Source organism: Camelina sativa, chromosome 7 (assembly GCF_030686135.1).
Source record: "Camelina sativa cultivar CO46 ecotype springtype chromosome 7, ASM3068613v1".
Taxonomy (NCBI): Eukaryota; Viridiplantae; Streptophyta; class Magnoliopsida; order Brassicales; family Brassicaceae; genus Camelina; species Camelina sativa.
In genome coordinates this window covers 1,786,129-1,809,601 of record NC_141886.1, presented here as the reverse complement: position 1 = coordinate 1,809,601, position 23,473 = coordinate 1,786,129, and the positions used below count along the sequence as shown (strand labels likewise).

The 23,473-nt window shown below is 34.6% G+C and overlaps 3 protein-coding genes, 2 long non-coding RNA genes and 1 pseudogene across 18 annotated transcripts; 3 read left to right on the top strand and 3 right to left on the bottom strand.

The window, feature by feature from the left end:
• The first annotated feature begins 2,655 nt into the window (after positions 1 to 2,655).
• On the top strand, positions 2,656 to 3,310 carry LOC147940734 (uncharacterized). Its single transcript, XR_015561682.1, has 3 exons — positions 2,656 to 2,683; positions 2,812 to 2,996; positions 3,085 to 3,310. It is a non-coding gene; the product is annotated as an uncharacterized LOC147940734 (long non-coding RNA).
• Positions 3,311 to 3,694: 384 nt separating this feature from the next.
• On the bottom strand, positions 3,695 to 11,411 carry LOC104699868 (homeobox-leucine zipper protein HAT3). 12 transcript variants are annotated; one of them, XM_087456491.1, is made up of 8 exons: positions 11,360 to 11,411; positions 11,181 to 11,242; positions 11,006 to 11,081; positions 10,822 to 10,921; positions 5,393 to 9,782; positions 4,758 to 5,119; positions 4,581 to 4,660; positions 3,695 to 4,273 (listed from the first exon to the last, which is right to left on the bottom strand). In XM_087456491.1, the coding sequence occupies exons 5-8, from the start codon at positions 5,604 to 5,606 to the stop codon at positions 3,964 to 3,966; spliced, it is 966 nt and encodes a 321-aa protein (XP_087312617.1). In that variant the 5' UTR covers positions 5,607 to 9,782; positions 10,822 to 10,921; positions 11,006 to 11,081; positions 11,181 to 11,242; positions 11,360 to 11,411; the 3' UTR covers positions 3,695 to 3,963. The 12 variants fall into 12 exon arrangements, with proteins under 12 accessions (XP_087312617.1, XP_019082908.2, XP_087312622.1 ...); XM_019227363.2 differs by having other exon boundaries at positions 5,393 to 5,615; XM_087456496.1 differs by having other exon boundaries at positions 11,034 to 11,081.
• On the bottom strand, positions 8,590 to 9,830 carry LOC147940733 (uncharacterized). Its single transcript, XM_087457568.1, has 3 exons — positions 9,623 to 9,830; positions 8,901 to 9,389; positions 8,590 to 8,768 (listed from the first exon to the last, which is right to left on the bottom strand). The coding sequence occupies exons 1-3, from the start codon at positions 9,828 to 9,830 to the stop codon at positions 8,590 to 8,592; spliced, it is 876 nt and encodes a 291-aa protein (XP_087313694.1).
• Positions 11,412 to 11,582: 171 nt separating the features above from the next.
• On the bottom strand, positions 11,583 to 12,202 carry LOC104699867 (uncharacterized). Its single transcript, XR_753454.3, has 3 exons — positions 12,097 to 12,202; positions 11,961 to 12,021; positions 11,583 to 11,806 (listed from the first exon to the last, which is right to left on the bottom strand). It is a non-coding gene; the product is annotated as an uncharacterized LOC104699867 (long non-coding RNA).
• Positions 12,203 to 18,311: 6,109 nt separating this feature from the next.
• On the top strand, positions 18,312 to 20,352 carry LOC104699866 (transcription termination factor MTEF18, mitochondrial pseudogene; annotated as a pseudogene). Its single transcript, XR_015560753.1, has one exon. The product of XR_015560753.1 is annotated as a transcription termination factor MTEF18, mitochondrial pseudogene (transcript).
• Positions 20,353 to 20,469: 117 nt separating this feature from the next.
• On the top strand, positions 20,470 to 22,878 carry LOC104699865 (uncharacterized). Of its 2 annotated transcripts, none has more exons than XM_010415261.3 (4): positions 20,470 to 21,776; positions 21,867 to 21,938; positions 22,042 to 22,153; positions 22,553 to 22,878. In XM_010415261.3, exons 1-2 carry the CDS (start codon positions 20,853 to 20,855, stop codon positions 21,933 to 21,935), a joined length of 993 nt encoding a protein of 330 aa, XP_010413563.1. In that variant the 5' UTR covers positions 20,470 to 20,852; the 3' UTR covers positions 21,936 to 21,938; positions 22,042 to 22,153; positions 22,553 to 22,878. The 2 variants fall into 2 exon arrangements, with proteins under 2 accessions (XP_010413563.1, XP_010413562.1); XM_010415260.3 differs by having other exon boundaries at positions 20,574 to 21,776; positions 22,042 to 22,143.
• The last annotated feature ends 595 nt before the right edge of the window (positions 22,879 to 23,473 follow it).

Below are 23,473 nucleotides of genomic sequence, written 5' to 3'. Positions count from 1 at the left end.
AACCGGATTTAGAGTTTACTCACTCCATCTTGCAATACAATTTCTTGGTATATTATTACATGATAATAAAATTAGATTTTAATTCTATGCAATGAATCCCAATGAGTATCATTTATAATTTTCATATAAAAAAATGTGAATTGTATCAAATTTATACCTTACTTAAAATTTAATAAAAAATAAAAATTAATAAAACATCCTTCTCAACAAAAAAACTGAAAACTAATTTTATTTCATATTTGAAAAAGTAAAAATATCTTTAATATATTTGTTTCATATTTTGTAATCTCATAAGTAATAGTTTTACTACTTGTCCAACATTATCATAAATTAATCAAAAATTCAAAGACGTTCTTATGAGAAAATTATTTATTTATGTAAAGGTGAGTATCTCTTTGTCCAAAAAAAAAATGTAAAGGTGAGTATCTATAATCCTTTTCATTTAAGATTAATAATTGACAGTATAGTTTATTTAATTATGATAGTATAGTAATTAATTGTATAATTTTCTTAATTATTTTTTATAATAGTAATTTAAAATTAGAATTAGTATTATTTTTTATATACATATATGAACTATTTTTTATATTTATAAAATTGTTTAAATTTTTAATCTCTTATAATTTACAAATAAGTTAAAACAAAGTTTTTGTATAACACATGACAAAATCTTTAATTGTTAAATTGATACGTGTCGCGATCACATGAGTTACTAACTTTGAAAACCAAGATTTATATAATAACATTATATTGAATACGCTATCATTCACCGATTGAAAAACTTAAAAAAATTACATTAATTTCTTATTTTTCTTACATTATGTTAATCACTAATTTTAACACATTGAACCTTTTCATACTTTAATCACTATTCTTAGGATTTTTTTAATTTTCTTATAATTATTAAATAAATTTTCTTCTCACACATATCAAAATATTATCGATATACTTGACACATGTCGCGATTATATGAATTACCGACTTTGAAAATTAAGGTTTATGTAATAAAATGGTTAGGATTTAATTTTGTTGTTTAATGTTTGATGAAACCGATTTCTTCTTCGGTCTAATGATCTGAAATATTTCACCCAAATAATAATATCCAAATCAAAACATGCTGATTTTGGATCAATGATAGGATTTTCCAGTTATGATATACTTTTTATCTCAGTTTATCCTTCTTAATTTTAGCTCTTTTAAGTTCTGAAGTCAAATGTTTTCCAAAAATGTTAACTCTTTAAAATATAATTGTTAATACTGTAAAAAAATATTCCAATATATCAAGAATATTAAACAAAAACCAATCTTGTGATGTTCAAATTATTTTTTGAACTGCCACATTTTAAAATTTCGTAACTAACCAAACATATACCTACTTGTGAGGATTGATCCTACTTTCAGATATAAATTATTTACTATATAATAATTATTTACTTTTTGGAGATAAATAAAGATTACTCAATCCATAATCTATAGATAATTACTTACATAAACCTTAAATCAGATCAAATCCCATTACATAAAATAAACTTTAAATCAGATCAAATACTATTACATAAATTAAACTTTAAATCATATCAAAATTCTATTACATAAATTAAACTTTAAATCAAATCAAATCCCATTACATAAGTTGCCCTATAAGAAAATATCAAACCTGCATATGCTGCCTGAGTGCAAGGACAGAACATTTGCATTGCTTTTTTGATTGCAATCATTTGCGTTGTTTTTTATTGCAAGATCTGGAGGATTAGCCTCAAGAGCATCGAATCTCTGCAAAACATTTTCTACACTAACCAGAATTTACATTAGAATTGATAATGCTCCTAAAAAAAGAAAAAACCAAAAAAGAATTCAGGTATCTTACACGTGCCCCATACCCTTTTTAAAGTTTACCCAGTATTTGTTCAGTAGTTGTTTCTTTAGTTCAGTTGGCAATGGAATATCTGATTGGAGGTTACACGTCACAAGTTCGCGTCTGTGATTGTACTGTTATTTTGCTTTTTATTCCTTTTATATATATATTACTGGATGAATCATATTTGTATTGTATAGTATACATATAACTTAATATTGTTTAATGTTACTAATATACTAGCTTTACTAACATTTTTCTGTTCTTTTGTAGTTCATTTATTATATTTAGAGTTTAAATTTGTCTGATAAAGTTAGATAGGTAAATTTAAATCTAATATATGTATTTATAGGTTATTGTGAATTTTAAGTTTGTAAACGTGTATTTTTTAATTATTAAAAAAATATATCTAATATAAGTAATTAAGTATAATTATAAACCAATATAAGCAACACTTCAAAAAATTTGGCTCATTTTCTAATTCACAATTTAAAATTTATGAAAAATGCAAGATATTAATCTTATCAAATATATATTTATTTTAACACTTTATAATATACTAACCAATTTGTTTAAAAATAATTATCAAATATATATTTATTCACAATTTAAAATTTATGAAAAATGCAAGATATTGGTTTATGTTCTTGCAGCTGCTGCTACACATTGAGCATTTGAGGAGCAAAATCGAGAGAGTCCGACTTTTGAATAAGTAATGCATTAACACTTCCCTTTTTTCTTGCTGTCTTTTCATTATTTTTTTGACTCATATCATTGTTTTCTTTCATGGATGCTCGTAGGAGAATATTTGGTAAAGAGCTCGACAATGTAAGTGTTAATGCATTTACTTATTCAAAAGTCGAACTCTCTCGATTTTGTTGGTTAATTAGTTACCGATCTATGATGCATCCAATCTAGGTTCTAATTTTTTTTTTTAATTTGTCTTGACCACACAGCTTTAGCTATGGAGAAAGACTAGAAGAGCATGATGGTGAAGTTCTGGTTAGTGCATCTATATAACTCACTTCCTGTCATGTTCTTTCTTTCTTTTTTTCGTTTTTACAGTGCTTATGTTCTTGGAGTTGCTGCTACACATTGAGCATTTGAGGAACAAAATCGAGAGAGTCCAGCTTTTGAATGAGTAATGCACTAACACTTCCCTTTCTTCTTGCTGTCTTTTCATTATTTCTTTTACTCATATCAATGTATTCTGTCATGGATCCTCGTAGGAGAATGTTCGGTAAAGAGCTCGACAGTTTAATTTACAGCGAACTGATGATACTCGAATATGAGATTATGAGATTATGAGATTTACATGTATGATGTGTGTAGAACCAATCAGGGCTTCACTCATTTTGGTTTAACCGTCCCCCTAAAGCCTATACTCTACTTGTGGAAAGTGAGGCCCATTTACTATTTTCTGTAGTATATTTTTTTTTCCTTTAGCTAGCGTCTGCCAATAATTTAAGTATTGAGATATCTTCGTCGTACCTCTCATTTTCTATTTCTCTGTCGGTTGAGATCTTTTGACATAAGGGAGATAAAAATATATACATATTTCGCATCTTCAGTCCTCTGCAAGAGATTCTAATGGGTCTGACTTCGTCTATGTGGACCCAAAAATCTCCGAATACAGACCAAATGCTATGTTATGTCACGTACATGTCTCGATATTCGTATTGGCTAAAACATTTACTTACATATGCAAACAACACACGCTTGCCCCATCAATCACAACCCCCTCATTGTTTCTTTTACTTTATATACTTCTAAGTCTAACTAACCAAATCATCTTTACAAAATTCCCTTTCTTAAGTAAGTACCAAGGAACAAACCCAATTAAACAATTACAACTATATTAAGACAAACATAAGCCTTTCTCCAAACTATATACGTCTGTTGTTAATCATTAGACAATAATACCGTAATTCAGCTTCAAAAACCAAACTGAATAAAACCAAGGAAAGAAAAAGCATGGACCAACAACTCTTGAAAAAAAACTTCCAAAGATCGTTTGACTTTATAATAGAAAAACAAATCACCAAAACCTATATTATCTTTAGACTAATTAAATGCTACTACTATTAAAAAATAAAGAGACAAATTCTCTAATGAGAACCAGCAGCAGGTCTTTGTCGGTGAGGAATAGCAGCCCACGGACTCATTGGCCCCATCGGAGACGAAGACGTCATCACAGGAGGAGCCACCGATGAGGGTGATGACGTAACAGCGACTCGTTCGCAAGAAGGGCACATTGTTAGCGTAGTGGGAGGTTTCATGTGCATGTACAAATGTGGCGAAAGCTTTAAAGCCCTTAGCTCACTTACTTCCTTTTGCAATCTTCGATTCTCCTCCGTTAGATTCTCGCAACATCTCTTCAGATATTCACAGTCTACTTCCGTTTGCTTCAGCTTCGTCCTACATACACATCAGTCCAAACACCTTAATTAATTACCCAATGCTTTAAACCTGAATTACAATTCTCCCCAAACCGGATTTACACTACTTGTTTTTCATTCTTACTTACCGGAAAAAAAAAAAAAGATCTCGAAATAAACCTCCTAATTAAGACAAGAGACCCATTAAGATCCTTCAGGATAATCTTTACGGGTCAGAAAATGGACCCTAACACATATCACCATCATAGCAATAACTAATGTTTTTGTTTTGTAGACTATATGAATTTACGATGGTAACCTTCAACAATAAGATAAAAAATTTCTACCTTGCCCTTCGGTTTTGGAACCACACTTCCACTTGCCTCGTCCTTAGATTCAACTGCTTAGCCAATGCCATCTTTTGCTTCTGCATTCGACGCCCCAGAAAGAAAGAAAGAAAAAGTCAATGGACAACAAAATTTGAAAGTCAACTGTTTGAAACAAATTACGGAAATGCCACTGACCGGATTGAGTGTGCTATGTTCTTTAAAAGTCTCTTCAAGAACCAAAGCTTGTTCTTTAGACAAACGGAGTTTCTTCCTGGAACCGTCGTCTCCGTTCCCACTACCGTCTTCATCGTCGCTTCCACCTCCGAGCGAGCAAGAAGCTCTCTCCATCTCGTTGTCATCTACTCTACTACCTCCTCCAGCTGCAGCTGCAGCAGCTATTAGCTCCCGCTCGCTCCTCTTCCCGCTCATCACGCTTGAGATGGCGCTGTTCGGAGACGATACTCCGGCGGCGTCATCCTCCACGTCAACCACCACAGTCGATGGAGCTCTGTTCACGTCGATTCCCCTGAGAAACGATCTCATGTCGGAGTTTCTCTCTGCACACGTTACACGTTAACAGAATCAAAATTATTGCATAACCACGCGAAAAGGATAAAAAATCACATACATATCAACCAAATTATATATATTGAGAAGAATAAGATCGGATCTAAAACATATCATCTTATACATGAATATATATTGACTAATTAGAAAGTAACAGGATATGATTCATATGAATAGTAAGAAATCATTTTAAAAAAGGTTGAAAAAAATATTTATTGCTAAATCAGGGGAAATATGGATTGATTTGAGAGGAGTGGAGGTACCTGAAGATTGAAACATGTTAATCCAACTGTTCTGAATCTTTTGGGGATGGCTATAATTATTGCTCTGCTGCTGCTGCATATGCATATGCATGTGTGGTGAAGATGAATAAGAAGATGCCAAAGGCATTGGATTTGACCTCGAAGACGGCTCCTTTTGATTATAACCTAAACTCAAGCTCAAACTTAGCCCCAATCCATCATCTCTCTCACCCATTTTTTTTCCCTAACCCAAAAACAGAAAGAAGAAAGAAAAAGTTGCCTGGGTTCTCAAGAATTTGTAGCGAGAAAATGAATAAATGGCTTCTTTCTTTTGTTCTGTCTCTCTCTCTTTTTAAATATGTTGTGTCACTGCCTCTACACTTGTGCAGCAGTACAGTTTCAAAGATCTGGCTAATATGTTACTTATATATAGGCTTTGAATGGAGAAGACATATGAGCAGATCAGATAGTTCAAGCAGATCAAGCAGAATAAAAGTAGATCAAATATTTGATTGTTTAAGTGCAGATCAAAAGTGAACAGTATAAAAAAGTTGTAGATTAGATCTACATGTATTTATTTTGCATTTACCACAAAAAAACAAAAAAAATTGAACTGCACACAATTGAACTGCAATAATTTTTAAAAATAAAAAAAATATTGAATGGTAACTTAGTGATAAGAGAACTATATGAAAACGTGAACTGCTATTTTTCTGTTCTTCCATTCAAAGTCATAAGTTATATGCAAAAGAGTTTTTCCAGACAAATAGATAGGGGGTTGTGGGGAGGCTTAGGGTTTCAATGATGACCTGTGTCAGAGAGACCTCTGTTACCTCAATGATGATATATACTGCATAAAAAAAACCTGCTTCCTTCTCTCTCTTTATTCAAAACTTAACCATGGTTAAAAAATAAAACCAGGGAAGGGAGTTATTACTTTCTTTCAACACACATCCCCTTTCAACCATGGTTAAATTTAATTATTAAAGCAAAACAACAAAAAAAAAAGTCCAAGTCTCTCTCTTGTTCTTCTTTCTTTTATCTCATTTTCCCTTTTGTATTTTGTAAGTTGTAACTATTCTTATAATCATAAAAGAACCTATGAGCGTTTTTCAAATATTATTAGATTCTTCCATGTATAATAAACTCTACCAAATCCCTTCATGTGAATTTTTTTATTGATTTAAGAAAACCTTTCTTTATCTTTACTAAAACAGAAAAGCTGAGTTTCTACTTTAGAAGATAGTAGTAAGAAGCAACAATTATTTAAATAAAACAAAATTCTTGAGTATAAAATATAAGTAAATAAAGAGATTAATTTAACCTGAGATTCAAAACTAAATAAAAGAAGCTCTTTTATAGAAAAACCACACACACAAGAAAAGGTTAATTGGCTTTTTTTTTTGTTTCGTAATTGTGTGGCTTTCATTACGAAAGCGCTTTTCTCGCTCGTTGACCGATGACCAAATGAGAAAAGATTAAAAAAGCTGGCGACCAGACCAGACGGTAAAATCCACGCGCTCGTGAGTGTGAATAATATCATACTACTAATTATTAAATGATCATCCTCATCATAATAAATAGTATACGAGAACATCATCATCATCATCACATCATGCCTTATTGTTATCATCATCATATCTCTATTCTCTCTCACTGACCATTGAGGGGTCCTACGTATCTCATTATCTCAAAGATAACCTTTTTTTGTTGCAGCTTTGCTTTTTAGTTTTAACATTATTTGCAATTTGTATATCAAATTCAAAACCATGAATTAGTGTATATTGTCTATATACTTTCCATTTTAACACAAATAATCGATCACTCATATATTATGTTATTATTAGTAAGTAAAATTCTCTTTAGCTGACCTTATATATGATATAGTAGTGAATATATATATTTACAAACATTCCTATTAGAGTAATATTCTTACAATGGTTTTATATAAAAAAATATGTTGAATAAATTAGTATAGGTAACGTGAAGGTATACGCGCGAATGGGGAGGTGTGAGGTGGGGGTGGGAAATAAGGCGGTGGGCTCAAAATGGGTATGGAATCAGGAGGAGGGGAGGGGGGCGCAGAGATACGGTGTCGTATAGATAGGTTACAGAGAGCCTAGAAAAGCCCTAAACACTGCATGGGATTTGAGTTGTCTGCAAATCCAACATGCATTCCCATTTCATGCCTCCCTCCTTCGTTTATTGTTCCTTTTTCCCAATGTGTTTTTAATTAATTTTTTAATACTAAGAGTTACTACTATTACAGTATTAATACTACTAAAAAATACTCCTTTTATCTCACATAGATTCTGTTTTAGATAATTTGATGTTTTGAAGTTTATACACATTTTACAAAAACAATGATTACTGAGTTTAAATATATTTTTTTACTAAAGATATATTATTTAATTTTAAACTAATAACAATTCAAAATTTTAAATAATTTCAATGATTACTTTTTGAAGTTTACAAATAATTACTTTTTGAAATTTACAAAATATCCATATTTGTAAAACAGACCGAGTATAATTAATTTTATCTGTCGGTCAAACATTAATAAATAAAAACGCACGACAACTGTTGTTGTTGGTAGATTTTTATGGCTAGATATATTAAAATCATTCAATTAATGACTCTCTTACAATATATTGATATTGCCATCATTACTTCTTCTGCCTGCAGTCTCTTCAAGACTTTCAGCAGTTACACAGACAAGACAGGTCAGCTTTTTATTATTTTAGTTTTATAACGTAACTCATTCATACCATGGGCAATAGAATAATTTAAATAAATTGTTCCCAAATAAATTAATCATGTAATTATTATTAATCTAATAAAAATAATTTACTAAATATTTATTAAAATTCATCATTCCATTAAAGTAATTTTTATACATTTCTCAATTATTAAAATATTTTTTTAACTATTGTTTATTAATTTATAAATTTAAATAAATTTAAAATGAGAAATAAGTTATATTAATTACTAATATTAAATTTAAAAGGAAAACAAACCTATTTTACAGAATTCGGGAATATTAAACATATTTTATAAAATTAGGAAAAATACACAAATATAAATTGTAATAGAAGAAACGAGGTATGGAAAAATAAATGAAATCCGTCCTACTGTTAGGTTGCATCAAATTTTTGTCATATATGCTCAATCAAGTCTTTTTGAAGACGGTCATGCATTACTGGATCCCGAACGTCATTTCAAATGGCCATCATATTATTGAGAATCGTTGGCCTATCTATAGAAAATGATAAATCCACATAAGAAGTTCCGCTTCCATCTCCCTGATAAAACTCTGATGGATCGTAGAAATTGTATTCATGTTGTTTGGCTTCCATTATCATGTTATGCAATATGATACATGCTCTCATTATCTTGCCTATTTTTCATTTATCTAAAAAAAGTGTGGGATTTTTGACAATTGCAAATTGAGCCTGCAATACTCCAAATGTACGCTCTACATCTTTTCGGCATGCTTCTTGATATTGAGCAAAGAGTTGTTTTTTTTTACCCTGTGGAAGTGTAATTGATTGGATGAAAGTTGCCCATTTGAGATTGATACCGTCAGTGAGGTAGTATGCCATTTTGTATTGCCGTCCATTGACAACGTAGTTAACTCTCAGAGCTCGACCCTCTAGTATATCAGCAAACACTAGTGAGCGGTCCAAAACATTGATATCATTTAATGTACCTGGTGGTCCAATAAAAGTGTGCCAAATGATTGTATGATTGTCCTTTCCATGTTGTCGTACTAGAGGCTGTGATCTGAAAAGCGATGCCACAGCCTCTAGAACATTTGTCGGTTTTCCAGATCCACGTGAATACTGTCCTTTCCATGTTGTCGGACAATTCTTCCACTCCCAATGCATACAATATATGCTCCCCATCATTCCGAAAAAACCACGATATTCTCCAATATTCAATAATCGTTGGAGGTCTTCCGCTGTAGGCCTTCTGAGGTACTCATCTCCAAAAAGATTTACAACTCCGCTAACAAATTCTTCAAGGCATTTTTGCACAGTGGTGTTAGCGAGTCGGAGATATTAATTCACTGCATCTGCCACACTTCCGTATGCCATCATACGAATAGCTGCCGTACATTTTTGAAGTGCAGAAAGACCGAGCATTCCAGTTGCATCTTGTATTTTTTTAAGTACGGGATTCCATTTTCAATACTATTAATAATACGCAAGAATAACGGTTTGTTCATTCTGAATCGACGACGAAACATACCTTGAGTGTAAGTCGGATTTTCACTAAAATAATCATTCCATAACCGAATATGGCCTTCTTTCCGGTCTCTATTAATGTGCCTTCTTCTTAAAACTGGAGCTGTTGGCTCTTCTGTATGGGTGTACTGGTACTGAATCTCCTCCACTATACTGTCAACTTCCTTTTCCACAATTTCATCAATTTCTTGATCAGAACTCCAATTAGACATTTTGTTGACAATATTGGGAATATACTTTTCAAAAGGTGCTTGGGTTTGGGGTTAAATATTTTTTGGGTCTTGGATTTTAGATTGGTTTAGTGTAACCCAATGATGTGTTTGGTTGCAACGAACGATAGTTGGTATAGTAGAAAAAAAAAAATTGGTGATTAGACTTTGTGACATATATGAAGAACAAGAAAGAAAGAGAAACAAAGTAGCTTGTTGCTGATTACAAGAAAGAACAATTGTTGCTGATTACACTTTGTGACATATATGAAGAACAAGAAAGAAAGAGAAAACAAAGGTTTCAAGTTTGCTTGAGGGAAAGATAGGAAAAAGAGGATTGTCATGAGTAATAGAGCCTTGTTGAGAATTCAAGAGATCAAGATAAGTAGGCAGAGGAAAATTGAAACGGTACTAGAACCCATTGTTGGTGTAGTAGCGAATGGCTTATTCAAGCTGAGGATTAAGGTGAGGGTTATGGTAAGGGTTAAGGTCAGGGTTTATATTGAGATAAATGTTTGTTAAACCGAGAAAGATACACTCGATATACACAGGGAAAAAGTTTTCATGTTTGTAATGAGTGTTTACCAAAGAGATATACACTTTTCAGTAATCTCTTAGGAGTATACAACTCAAAAGTTTGATTTAATCCTATTTTACTTGGGTTTAAAACTTGTACATATGGGAAATTTGTTTTGATCCAATATAGCTTAATCACAAAACAAACATGTGTATATATAACACTATATTTATACTTTTCAGAAAACATTTCAGCTTTTAAGTCCATCATATCTTATCATATATGATAAGATTTGATGTTAGTGTTTAAAAAGTATTTCAAAAAGGATTGCTTAAAGTCAAGACAATATTCAAATACCATCATGGAGACAAGTTCATTTTCATTTTAATAAAAACCAAACCAAATTTCAACCAAAAATGCTTCACTCAAAACACAACTAGATTATCCTATGGCGACAAAAAAAAAGAGAGAATGTACCTGACTAAGGGGAGAAGGAGCAAAGAGTTAGCACAGACGTGTAGCTCTTCACTTCGCTCCTTTTGTAACTTGATTAATATCCTGAGGCTCGCTTTTTATCCTGAGGCAATAACAAGAGAATCTGTTAAAAAAATAAAAGTATGTTGAAACTCAAATAAAGAGTGAAGGATGATTGAAACAATACCTCTAGGGGTTCTTCTTCATCTTCTTACCTGTTTACCTCTGCACCAGAAGCGAGCACACATATTGAACGAGAGAGCCTGCAACATACAAAAAAAAAAAGGGATTGTATCAAATCAAATTAATCTCTGTCACTTAAAAGAAAAAGAGCGGTGATTGCAAGAAAGACTTCTCTTTACCTCGGCACCAGCAGCCAGCAGGAGACAACTATTGTCCTGCAACCATCTCGGAGCTACTCCTGCTGCACAATATAACAAATAAGAAGCAGCATGGTTAAACAAATAACTAAACACTAAACTGTAATTGTAAACAACACAACAATAAAAATTTAAAAGCATAATCTGTGTGTGATCCGCACCCACACTTTGGACAGAGAGAAGATCCCACAGCAAAGAACAATGGAGAGATCCTAAAACACAAGAGATATAAAAGTAAGTTAGACCAGAATCTAAGATTTTCTATCGGTTAATTGTTAACAATAAGCAACAACGATGGTGTGAAGTGAGGAATAGAGACCAAATTATATATACATAATGCGAGAGACAGAGATTGATTGCTGTAAGGGTTGTTCATTATCGGCGGAAGAAGATGAAGAAGATGAGGCTAAACCTCTTCCTTAGATGGGTGACTCAAAGCTTGACAAGAGGCTTTCCGTTGTCGTTTACAAACTGGCAACATCATCGTTGATGTCCCTGTACGGCTCTTTACATTTAGGACAATTGCCTCCACCGCTTGTGATACAAATACAATCAAAGTAACAATCTCTACAGATCTTGAAACCACACTCACATCTCCCATGAACAACCTTCTCATCACAAACAAACAAAAAAAAACAGTCAAACATCTCTAACCATCGCTCATCACCAAAAGCTAAACCCTATAGATTCGATCAGATCCAGTTCACCTAGATCACACAAAATAAAATAAAAATTAACAGAGCACTTGAGAACTAGACTTACAGATCGAGCAATCTGAGCTCCGGTGTCCTCATCTTCGTTAGCTCCAGCATCTTCCTCGTCTCTGTTTGGGTGTCCAGAATAAGCAATCGATTGAATAGATTGAAATCAATTAAAACTGAAGAGAATCTGGATTTACCGTTTCATCGATTGAGTTTCGTTGTATTTTTGAAGCCAGAACAAGAAATCGATTCGCAGTTTCGTCGAGAGAGAGGAAAGAGAGAGATTCGGGAAAAGAAGAAAACGAGAGAAAAAAAAACTGTGTTTTATATTTTATCAAAATCCATTTAGAAGTTGACACGTACCGTGTCTTCACGGTTCCTTCCAATACTCCGCAGAACAACGGTTCTACTAATTTGTGGGCCAACTCTTTTAATTTTTCTTTTATTTTAGGCTTAGAAATGGTCTGAGTACCTAAAAAAAAACTCCACTGGACATCCTATTAGCTTGTTCTCGTGTTTAACCAAAATCACTTGAATCACTTAACCAAAATCTACGCTGTACTTATATTTATCCTAAGCGAGTTTCAATACTTTTTAGTTGACAGATTGTATTGGTTTTGTAATGAGCCAAGAAAAAAAGAATACAAAGAGAAGCCAAGTAAATTATAAACGAAAGCACGGATGCATACGTATGCCAGGTCGTAGATACGGTACAGTTTATAATTGTGGATCTGAAGTTGAACGGTCCATATCTCGAGAAAGCGTCGTAATTTAAGCATGTGACTTCCATTACATTACATAATAATAACCTCTCTTGGTTTGTTTTTACTTTTTACAGGAAGTTATGAGAAAAGGACATTTCACTAGTGTTTCGGTTTCATGCTTTATATAATTATAGTTTGGAAAACAAAGAAAAAGAAAGAGAGAGACTATCTATATGACTATATCTCATCATAGACTATAAAAAAGGGTGCTTACTAACAAGAAAAAGTATAATTTCTTTATTGTTTTCTTTCTTTTGTTTGCACGAACAATTTTTTTTCTAGTTCATCTTACCATTTTTACTACTATATACTGGGTAAGTAAAAAACGCATTCTAGAAAATCTTTGAAAGAGTTGTAATTTTGTTCCCAGATTGTGAAAACATTTTTCATAGTTAAACTGTTCTTTATAAAAAAAAAAACAGCTAAAACAAATTGTAGTTAAAATCCTTGTTCGTCTTTTTTTTTTCATTTTAACTGCTTTTTTGGGTACAAATTTTTCTAAGATAAAATATAAATAATATTTGCCAACAAAATGATAAAATATAAATAATATTTGCCAACAAAATGATTAATAATGTACATGAAGGACCATATATTAACAATCCATGAACACGGGTATGGCATGATGTAGGCATCTCTAGAAGTAATTTTTTACATAAAATTCAATTCGCGTCCATATTTTAAAGGACTTGAGTTTACCCTCAAACCTCAAAAGTACGAAACTTTCGATTTCTGTCTTTGTTAATTTGGTTACTACGAGTCCATAGCGATGAGTTAACTAATGAAACACCTATATGTGGCATCGCTAGTACGATATATAACATGAGATATATATGACTACATGAGCTAGGAAGCTAGGGTTTTTGGTTTTCTCAACGCATACCTGATCAAAGATAAACTTACGGTTCCTAAACTTACATATATTTTACTGAGGATTTAAAGTTTATATGTTTTGCGGAAATCAGATACTTCTTAAATCTCGTATACGTACGTCAGATGTTTATCTAGTATTCCGTTAGTATATACGAATATTTTATCTTCACGTGAGAAAGAGACGTGTTGATATTCTCGACAAATATAAAAGCTGGATTCAGTTCTTTATTATTACGTACATACTATAGTTGAGAGATCATGTTTTACAATAAATTTAACAAGCATGGGTATTTACAGATATTTTCAGACATCACATACGTAATAGCACCGCCTATTAATGGAGCGATACGAATTAATATAGTATTTGTTTACCCAAAAAAAGAAAAAGATGTTGGACCCGTTGATGAAACGAAGTATCCAATACAGTAACATTGGCATATATGAGTAGTTGAGTATATATTTGATAAATAAATAAAAATAGTAGGTCCATCTTACTTTCGATAAATCATTAGACCAAATATGAACATAAAGAAAAGTTTGATTGATCGACGTATTCCGTATAGATGTATGTCCACGTTTGTACAGTGACAATGTAACCGATCTAATGAAATAATAGCTCAAATTTTCAAAAGAAAATATGGATCCCCTTCTATGTTATGAATATAGATGTTAGTGGATATTTGAATTAAATATATGGATTAAAATTTGTGTGTGGATTTTAACAAATTAAATTATAAACAAATGAATCTGGAATAAAAAGCGAGTGAGCATGACAGGGAAGAGATCTACGAACAAGAAAGACGTGGAGTGGGGAGGCCATGGGGAGGGAAAAATAAAAGGTCACACTACGTTCACGTGCATGAGCATGTGAGATTCTGTAGCCGTGGCAACACGTGGTCCCAAGTGACCACGCTCGTGCGGTGTAACGTTGTTCCTCCACGACCAGACATCCCACTTCTCAACAATCATTTGAACTCATCTCCCACGCGCTTTTTATCTTCAGCGTGTACATCACGACGCCTTATTATAGTAAAATTGTAGTACTAGGTCCAAATGATATCAAGATCTCCACATGTGTGACTTTATAGTTTGTAATCAATTTTGTAGTACTACTAGATCGATATTCAATGGGACGTAATGAATTTAAATCATATGTTATGTGAAAATGTGCATTTCTATGATGATAGTTTTGCCATTTGTGCTAATCATTATGTTGGATAAGACGATATGATCAAAAGACCATAAACTGTTATACTCTCTCATCACTGATTTAACATGCCAGCTGTATAGTTTTTTTGGTAAAAAGTTAAATTTTATACCATTTTCTAATTTTTTCTGTACAAAGTTGAATCTATATAAAAATAAATAATGAACAAACTAGAAAAGAAAAGAAATACATCCAAAATATAAAACAAGAAGTAATCTTGGAACGGTTATGAGTTGATCTCGGATAGCTCGATCCATAGCTGCTTGCACTGTGGAACTTGTCGAGGTGATAGAAGTGAAGATCCTAACATTTCGTTTATGCCATATTAGGTAGCAAGCTGATTGAAGAAGTAACTTGGCGATTACTACAACATCAGCTGAAGGAGGGTTCCTAGTCTGCATAATCCAAGAAGTAATTTTGTTTTGAACTAAATTAGTGTGTAGACTTTCTAAACTTATAAGTATAAAAATGTAATTTAGAACCTTAATATATGTGACCGGAAATATTATAAGTGGGTTTTATTAAAGTCAATGCCAAAGTATATATAATATGTTATTTCTGTATATAAAGTTGTTTTTTTAAAACCATATATCCCGCTTCTTTTGATATTTCAATGGGACGTCAGTTTTTTTAAAAATAGATAAGAGGAACCTGGAGATATAGGTTTGAAAGTTTAGTCATACATATCATCATGACTTTGGTACGAAACAAATATGACGATGGGGATCCAATGTCAGCCGAGCCGACCAACAAACCTATCATGTTTACCCAATAATGAGGTCGTTAGATTAGTATACAATGCTTCGTTTTAAAATAATTAGCTTATCATTTTAATACTTAATTACGTCCATATATAGGAGTAGAGTCTCAACCACATATATCAAATATTATGATCACATCATATAAAAATAAAAGGTCCCACGTGCGTGCCCAACCATGTGCTAAAGTTCTTTGGTACTTTCCTCTTTCGTTTTCGTATCCTCATTTTACACTTACACACACCAGTACCATGAAACGATCAAAAAGCATAATTCGTTTTTTGGGATGTTTTTTCACAGTATGATTCATTTAATGTTGAGATCGGACATTCGTAACTGTTTTTATAAATTGTATACTGTCAATCTCAATACAAAATGAACCAGTACATATATATCTAACAAATGCAATTACAAGGGACAATTACTAATCGGTTTTGTGTTTTGGGCCCTTGCAAAGTCTCATAAAATGAATCTTGAAAAACAATATGTGATCCCATGAAATGAAATTTGAAATACAACCTCACGCATGACTTAAAGATTGTCGTCTATATGAAAAGTCTTGCGCTTATTGATTATATATGTGGATCAATGGAATCTTTAGCTTTTAAGATTTTTTTTCTAAAAAGAAGAAAGAAGATCTTGCAACAAACTTTTGAAATCAATGTGTGGCTTTTGTCTCGAACTTTATGAATAGTACATTCTTCTTTGTAATGTTTAGGGTTTCAATGCTAACCGCGGTCGGGGTGGACAAATCCATCTACGTATCAGACTGTTATGTTTTAAATGTGGACAACAAACAAATATGGTTAAACTCTATTTGTATGCAAAAGCGGTTCGCAATTGGTTCGCTGCAGTTTTGTCTCTGATTTCTTTAGACCGCACTACTGTGGACTATCCTTAATGAATGATAAATAAAAAACGATCTAATCCGCAGATGAATTTTTCCGTCCCAACTACTGTAACCATCCACGTCCTTAATTTTTAATGTATATCTAGATAACGCAAACACCTTAAACTCAAAATCGTGGGGAAATGATTGAAAACAAACAGATTATCAGAAGTATATATTATTGGTAGTGACTAATCTACATTAAGGTTCTATGATCAGACTTAGATAAGGGATTAAGGAAACTTAATTCAATTAAAAAAAAAAAAAAAAAAAGAACAGTTGCAACTTGCAAGGGACAGGAGCGAGTGAAAGCCACGTGAGTAAAAAAAAAAAACTTTTGTATGTCAGAGTAAACACGTGGGTAGTCACATGAGATAAAGTCCACGTGTCAAAGAAACAAGGAAAAGGAAAAGGACACGTGGTCTTACGTTATCGCGCGTGGCTCATATGTCCCTCCCTCACCGGACACTCTCAATTTCTTTCCCAATCATTCGATGCGATTTGCCTTTTCTTATTTTTTACTACTTATCTTACTTGTGATCATAAATTACGTTTTTTACCATACCATTGGGCCATCACCCACTCATGAGCTTATCAAAGCCTCAATCATTTCTTATGAATGACCTTATTTTACAGCTGTACCACCGCGTGACTCGCACGTGACCTCAGAAAAACAAAAACACTCGTCGGCCACTAAAGATATCATCAAATCTTAACTAAAGTCGGGGACTTTTATTTGGGCCTTTATCAGCCCATTGAGTACTTAAAAGATTACTAAGATTTACGAAAATTCATTTTCAACAAATTTTTTTTTCAATTCGCGGTAAATTGAACACATCAAACTGTTCTTAAGACGTTTTTTTTGGGACTAAACTAAAGCATCTGTAGATTGTGACCCACCTGATGATATCTTTTAGTGATAACTGCTTGCTGATTTTGCGGATACAATGTCCTTGGTAAGGGGGATTTTAATTATTTTTTCTAGTTAACATGAACATTCACATTACACACTTGAAAATTTATATATTACATATTCAAAGCTCCCCAAAAGCGGTTAGTCGTTTCAAGAAGCATGAAGGAAGCTCACAAGGTGTGTGACACGTCTCAAGACTGATACCGATTCTGTGATAACTGGTAGCAGAAGGTCACAGGAATTTTAAAATGATACTTCTGTTTTCTTATAAAAACGCTGTGGGTTTGTGTTTGAAAATTTGAAATCATGCAGTAATTTGGCGTTTGTTTGTTTCATCTTTCTTCACTAAAAAAGCTCTGTTTTAGCAATTTCGACTCTTGACTACATTTTTTCTTCTAGTCTCTTTTTGATATAGAGCTTCTGCTACAAAAGTTAAACAATGTATATACGGATATAAAAGAAGGCATATAGCCTTAATATATGTAAGCGATGCTGCTGCATTCAACATGTGATAAAACACTAAAGGTGATTTACTGAGTTTTATCAAAAGACAAAAAAAATGAAGAAGATGAATTGTTCTTAGAAGTGAAACTGATAAACTAGAGAGAAAGAAAGAAACGAAGCCCAGTAGTTTTGTCAACAACTTTGTGAGATTCTGTTCTGGTCCATACGGTTATCTCCTTCCTGATAGGGCTTGTCCAAAGCCATATGAGAACATTGTAATCACTCTATTGTTCAATGTAAAGAGAGTGCGGACAGTGAGATACAATAGAATATGAGAACATTTCAATCTCGACTTAACCAGTATATTTCTTCCGGTTATATATTTTCATTCTGGTCCGGTTCAATTTTATTATAAGATTCGAACTGCCTATGGCAAAAGAGTAATTTCTTGAAAAATCCTAGGTCCTCCGGTAGTTTATGTTAAACGTATAGACGGCCACGGTGTAGAAAAAAAGAACACACACACCGGTGGAGAAAAACCCTAATCCCCCTCCAAATTGGACCATGTTCATGGTTAGATTGAAATTCGCATCGATCTCTCACAATTTTAGTACGGCGGCGGCGAAACATAGAAGAGTGCCGTCCAAGTACAAGTCACTAGCCATCGGACAAGCCCAGCAAGCCATCACAGACTACCTCCACACAACCAGGTCTCTCTCCTACACACACGCCGAACACATTGCCACGAACGCCTCTGTTTCGATTCGAAACCTCATCCTTAAGCTTGATTTCTCTGTTCCCACGTTCTCCAAATCGCTTCGGAAGCATCTCAGTTACCACCCTATTAACGAATTCGAGTTTTTCTTCGAGAGCATTGGCATTGATTACAGCGAGGTTAGCGAGTTTTTGCCTGAGAAGAAATTTTTCTTCTATGAGGATCGGAGTGTGTTGGATGCAGCTTGTGCGCTATCTAAATTTGGGTTTCCTTGGAACAAGCTTGGTAAGTTGTATAAAGAGGAAAGGTTTGTTTTTGTGCAGAGTCCTGGAGAGATTGAATCTAGGCTGTTTATGTTTAAAGATATGGGATTCACTTCTGTTGCGGTGATTGGTGTTTGTTTAGCGATGCCTCGTACTCTATGTGGAGGTGGTGAATTGGGTTCGGAGATGCGTTGTTTGTTTGTTAAGCTGAAGAGGCTTTTCGATGAATTTGATTCATTGCATCTTTTTGAAGAAAATGTTGAGTCTTGGCACGACATTAGTAGGAAAGTTAGGGTCTTTTACGATTTGGGTTATGAGGATGAAGAGATGTGGGAGTTGATGTACAGAAATAAGTCAGCTTTTGTGGAATACTCTGAAGAAGCTCTGATTAGAAAGGTGGAATATTTTTGTAGGTTTGGTGTCAGGAAAGAGGATGTTGCTCTTTTGATTCTTCGAAATCCCGCTATTATGGATTTTGATCTTGAGAAACCGGTGATCTCAGTTACGGGAATGCTTAAGCATTTTGGATTGAGCCAGGATGAAGTGGATGGTGTTGCTCAGAGATACCCATACGTTTTGGGTAGAAACAAACTGAAGAATCTGCCTTATGTGCTAAGAGCATTAGATCTACATGAAAGGATCTTTGATAGATTGAAGAATGGGAATCATCATTTACTTGCGAGCTATTCGTTGATGGATCCCGAAGAAGATTTAGACAGAGAATATCAAGAAGGCTTGGAGGAGCTTCAAAACTCAAGAACCAAAACACACCATGTTCAAAAATTGGATTTCCTTCATGAAATAGGGTTTGGCGAAAACGGCATCACCATGAAGGTACTACAGCATGTCCATGGTACCGCCATAGAGCTACAAGATAGATTCCAAGTCCTAGTAAACAATGGAATCGTTTTGTCAAAGATATGTATGTTGATAAGGTCAGCACCAAAGATCTTGAACCAGAAACCGCATAGCATACAAGATAAGCTAAGGTTCCTCTGTGGCGAGATGGGAGATTCTTTGGAATACCTAGATGTTTTCCCAGCTTATCTATGTTTTGACCTGGAGAACAGAATCAATCCAAGGTTCAGATTCCATAAATGGCTTGTGGAGAATGGATTGAGCGAGAAAAGCTATTCAATTGCAAGCATTGTAGCTACGAGCGAAAAGGCCTTCATAGCTCGTCTATATGGGATTCATCCAGCAATCCCGAAACATTGGTTTGAACGCTTCTCCAACAGAAAAACCAGATACACTGTATCCTAACTGAACAAAGGACTCTTTGGATCTTGCAGCAGCTTGGAGCAATATGCCCTTGAGGTTCCTCAGATATCTGAACCTGAAGAACACAAAGAACCTTATTGTTTCAACTTAAAAAGTTACAAAAATCTCCAAATGGTTACAACTGCTTGTGGATATGGCAGATGGAAACGTTTGTTTGTTTGCGGGATGTAGAAATGATGGGCACTTTGGATAATTTGTGGTTTACCGATTAGATGTGGGAATAACTTATCTACACCACTCAGTATATTCCATTTTTGGGGCTCTTGAGAGATTATGAAAGTGAGAGATTACAGTTAACTTTTGTATATATAGCTACTCTTTTTCTTAATCAGACAACTTTAACTTATTGCAATTGGTTTGGTTGGTTTTGAGCTTCCCGGTCAACCAGCACGTGTCGGTGTGTAGTGGTGGGACCAAATCCCACACGTGGGACCAAATCGCACACGTGCCAGTGACTACTTTTATCGAGCTTCGTTGATAATATACGTCCGGCGGAGAGTTTTGACTACACATTTCAGCTTTAAAGTCTTGTAAAGCAAGCAATTGGAGTGCGTGCAAGTCACGTGCGTCTTACGTTTGGATTCCCTTGTGCTCAGTGTGGTAGCGGCAGTAAATCCGACGATATAGGAAGGGTAACATAGTCATTCTATCCCCTTTTTTTTCCTTTTTGTTAACACTTTGGTTTAGTTTGAGGTTTCATGAGCAAAATAACATAACTGCCGCTCTCTCTCTCTCTCTCTCTCTCTCTCTCTCTCTCTCTCTCCCACAACATTGGCTCTGTGTGTTTTTTGAATTCTCATTATCTCATTAGGGTTTTCCACTTTCTCACGATCGATTGAATTATAGATGTTCCGTCAATCCATGGCGTTTCCTCCACCGATCCATGGCTCTGATGCGCCGCCACCGCCACAGCCGCCGGTGGTGACCGTCACTGAAACCTCCAGACGGCAGCAGCAACAGATTGGAGCAGCAGCAGCAGCTTCTTCTTCGCCGGTGAAGTCTCATCCGCTTCATAACTTTCCGTTATCTGATCTCAGATGGGCTATGAATCACGCCAATACACATAGGCTCCGCAAAGCATCGAGTAGATCTCCGCTTCGTGAACCTAACCCTGGGAAAGGGAGTTTGGTGACTGATGATGTAAACGAAGCTTCCGGTTCTTCGTCTTTCGAATTGAGACCGGATAAGAAGAAGAAGAAGAGCGATTCCGCCGCAGATCGATCCGGGACGAAGTCAACGACGCCGGACGGTAGATCGAAGATCTTTATCCGGATCCGCACCAAGAACAACGAAGATACAGCTGATGTCGCCACCACCGCCGTCTCGAGTGATAATAATAACCCTCCCGCCGTCCATGCGGCTGATGATTCAGCTGGTCCGGCGATCGATGCTGATAGTGAACGGATCTCCGATGGTTGTGGCCAAGAAGCAGACGAGTTTGGTCCCAAGACTTGGAATCTGAGGCCGAGGAAACCACCGCCGACGAAGAAGCGTTCAATTGGACACGCCGGTGGGATATTGAAGAGCTGTAACGGTTCATTACCGGAGAATAAAACTCTTAGAAAGGTTAGAACTGAGTCGATTCGATCCAGGAACGGCGTAGATGCTAAGATGGCGGCGACGACGACGACGGAGAGAAAGGAGAAGAAACCGAGGTTATCGATCTCGCTTTCGAAGCTGGAGATAGATGAAGATATCTACGCGTTGACTGGATCAAAACCTAGCAGAAGACCAAAGAAGAGAGCCAAGAACGTTCAGAAGCAGCTCGATGTAAGATTGATTTCACACATCTCTCTCCATGAATCTCCACTCAACATGACCTAACAAACAAAATTGTGGCTTGTGTTTGTTTTTTTTCAGGTACTTTTCCCAGGTTTGTGGATGGGTAACGTTTCTTCAGACGCTTACAAGGTCTCAGAACATGCTTGAAAGGTATTAACATTTGAAATGGATCCGATTGGGTTTTGAAATCCTTGTATGTTTGTTTGTTGTATAAGTGGGACAAAATGTAATCTTCTCTGAATACACTGTGTAGGACTGATTGAGGATGATGATGTGAAGTTAATCTTGTTGAATTGGCGTCGACGGGAACTAGATAGAGGGCGTCGGTCGAAGAAGTCTTTATGCACAGATTGAGGTATAAAAAGGTTGTGATTCAATGTTGTTTGTCATCTTGAGTTAGACTTTCTCCTTGGTTATCTTGTGTACGTTACTGGCTTTTCACAGCACAACAAAATTGTATATATACATGAGTGCAAATTCGCATGAGAAGTGGGATTTCCATGAAGTATATATGAATTTCCATTAACAAAATTGGTGTCTTAGATTCAGATTGTTAGGGATATATGAATTGATATGATATGATATCAATCCTTCTGGTTAATGATTTGCCATTTGCGTCTAAACACTGTATTTTGAAATCCTGGTTAATAAAGATCTGGTGATCTGAACTCGTGAAGTTTCGAGGTTCTAGACTTAGATAAATGGTGTCACTTAGTATCTTCACCTTCACCTTCTTACTCTCTCACTGTACTGTGATGATGTAGAACTGGGAATGATTCGTTTCTTTGGCTTCATTGCGCTGCTGGACTTGTGAATACTCTGTCTCGTGCTTTCAATTCAACTCCCAACTTCAGCTTCAGCTTCAGATTCGGTTCTCTGGCGGCAGTATAAAATGCTAACCAGACTAGTTCTGATCCAAGCCGCCTTATTTGTTGTCACTGATGTGAGTTCGTTCTTACGGCCTTTATTTTTTTCTTCTGTTTAATTCACTTGTGGACTCTTTTTGTAATAAGATTAGTGGGTAGCCTCACCTACTTGTAAAGGTGGAAATTAAAATCAGAATTATCAACGTAATTATTATTTTTAAAAATACTAACCCTTTCATTATTTAATAACTCATCTATTTTTAGGTTAATAAATTGAGCAAAAGACGGATAAATTAGTCAACTATGTAGCAGTAATGTCATCAATATTTGTATAGTGTTTCTACAAGGTGTAAATTTACCCACTTTTCCAAGTTCAAACTTCAAACTCGAATCCAGTAAATAAAGAATATATATAATCTAGGACCGACATACTATTTCCCTCTCATAACTATCATATCGTGCCAGTTCTCTATCGATTTTTGTTTTTTTACTAGTTCTCTTTCGGACTTATATCCTCCGACTATTTCCCTCCGAATCCATACTTTTCTGCCTATTTCCCCATTGAATTGGGTTTACACGGTTTTGAGTTTAAACCGGGTATAAAATCAATTTAGAACCCGGGTAATATATACAATCCGACCCGACTTCTTCTTCTATTTTAGAATGATAACCCCCAAATTTGCTACTATGAACCCTAAAAATCGAAATTAAAAAAGAAATCCCTCTCTCTCAAAATCATGAGCAATGTCTCTAAATCTTAGCAACCTATATAACATTAAAGAAAACATATAAATTAAAACTAAACACATGCGTAATAAG

Excerpts from the sequence above, each read along its gene's own strand:
- LOC104699868 (XM_087456490.1), bottom strand. The coding sequence starts at position 5,606 with ATGGGTGAGAGAGATGATGGATTGGGGCTAAGTTTGAGCTTGAGTTTA. Across the intron at positions 5,120-5,392 it reads TAACATGTTTCAATCTTCAG|AGAGAAACTCCGACATGAGA; the intron begins GTACCTCCACTC and ends TAACGTGTGCAG. Across the intron at positions 4,661-4,757 it reads AACATAGCACACTCAATCCG|AAGCAAAAGATGGCATTGGC; the intron begins GTCAGTGGCATT and ends CGTCGAATGCAG.
- LOC104699865 (XM_010415261.3), top strand. The coding sequence starts at position 20,853 with ATGTTCCGTCAATCCATGGCGTTTCCTCCACCGATCCATGGCTCTGAT. Across the intron at positions 21,777-21,866 it reads ACGTTCAGAAGCAGCTCGAT|GTACTTTTCCCAGGTTTGTG; the intron begins GTAAGATTGATT and ends GTTTTTTTTCAG.
- LOC147940733 (XM_087457568.1), bottom strand. The coding sequence starts at position 9,830 with ATGTCTAATTGGAGTTCTGATCAAGAAATTGATGAAATTGTGGAAAAG. Across the intron at positions 9,390-9,622 it reads AAATCCGACTTACACTCAAG|AATTTGTTAGCGGAGTTGTA; the intron begins GTATGTTTCGTC and ends AATGCCTTGAAG. Across the intron at positions 8,769-8,900 it reads ATCAATTACACTTCCACAGG|GCAAGATAATGAGAGCATGT; the intron begins GTAAAAAAAAAC and ends AATGAAAAATAG.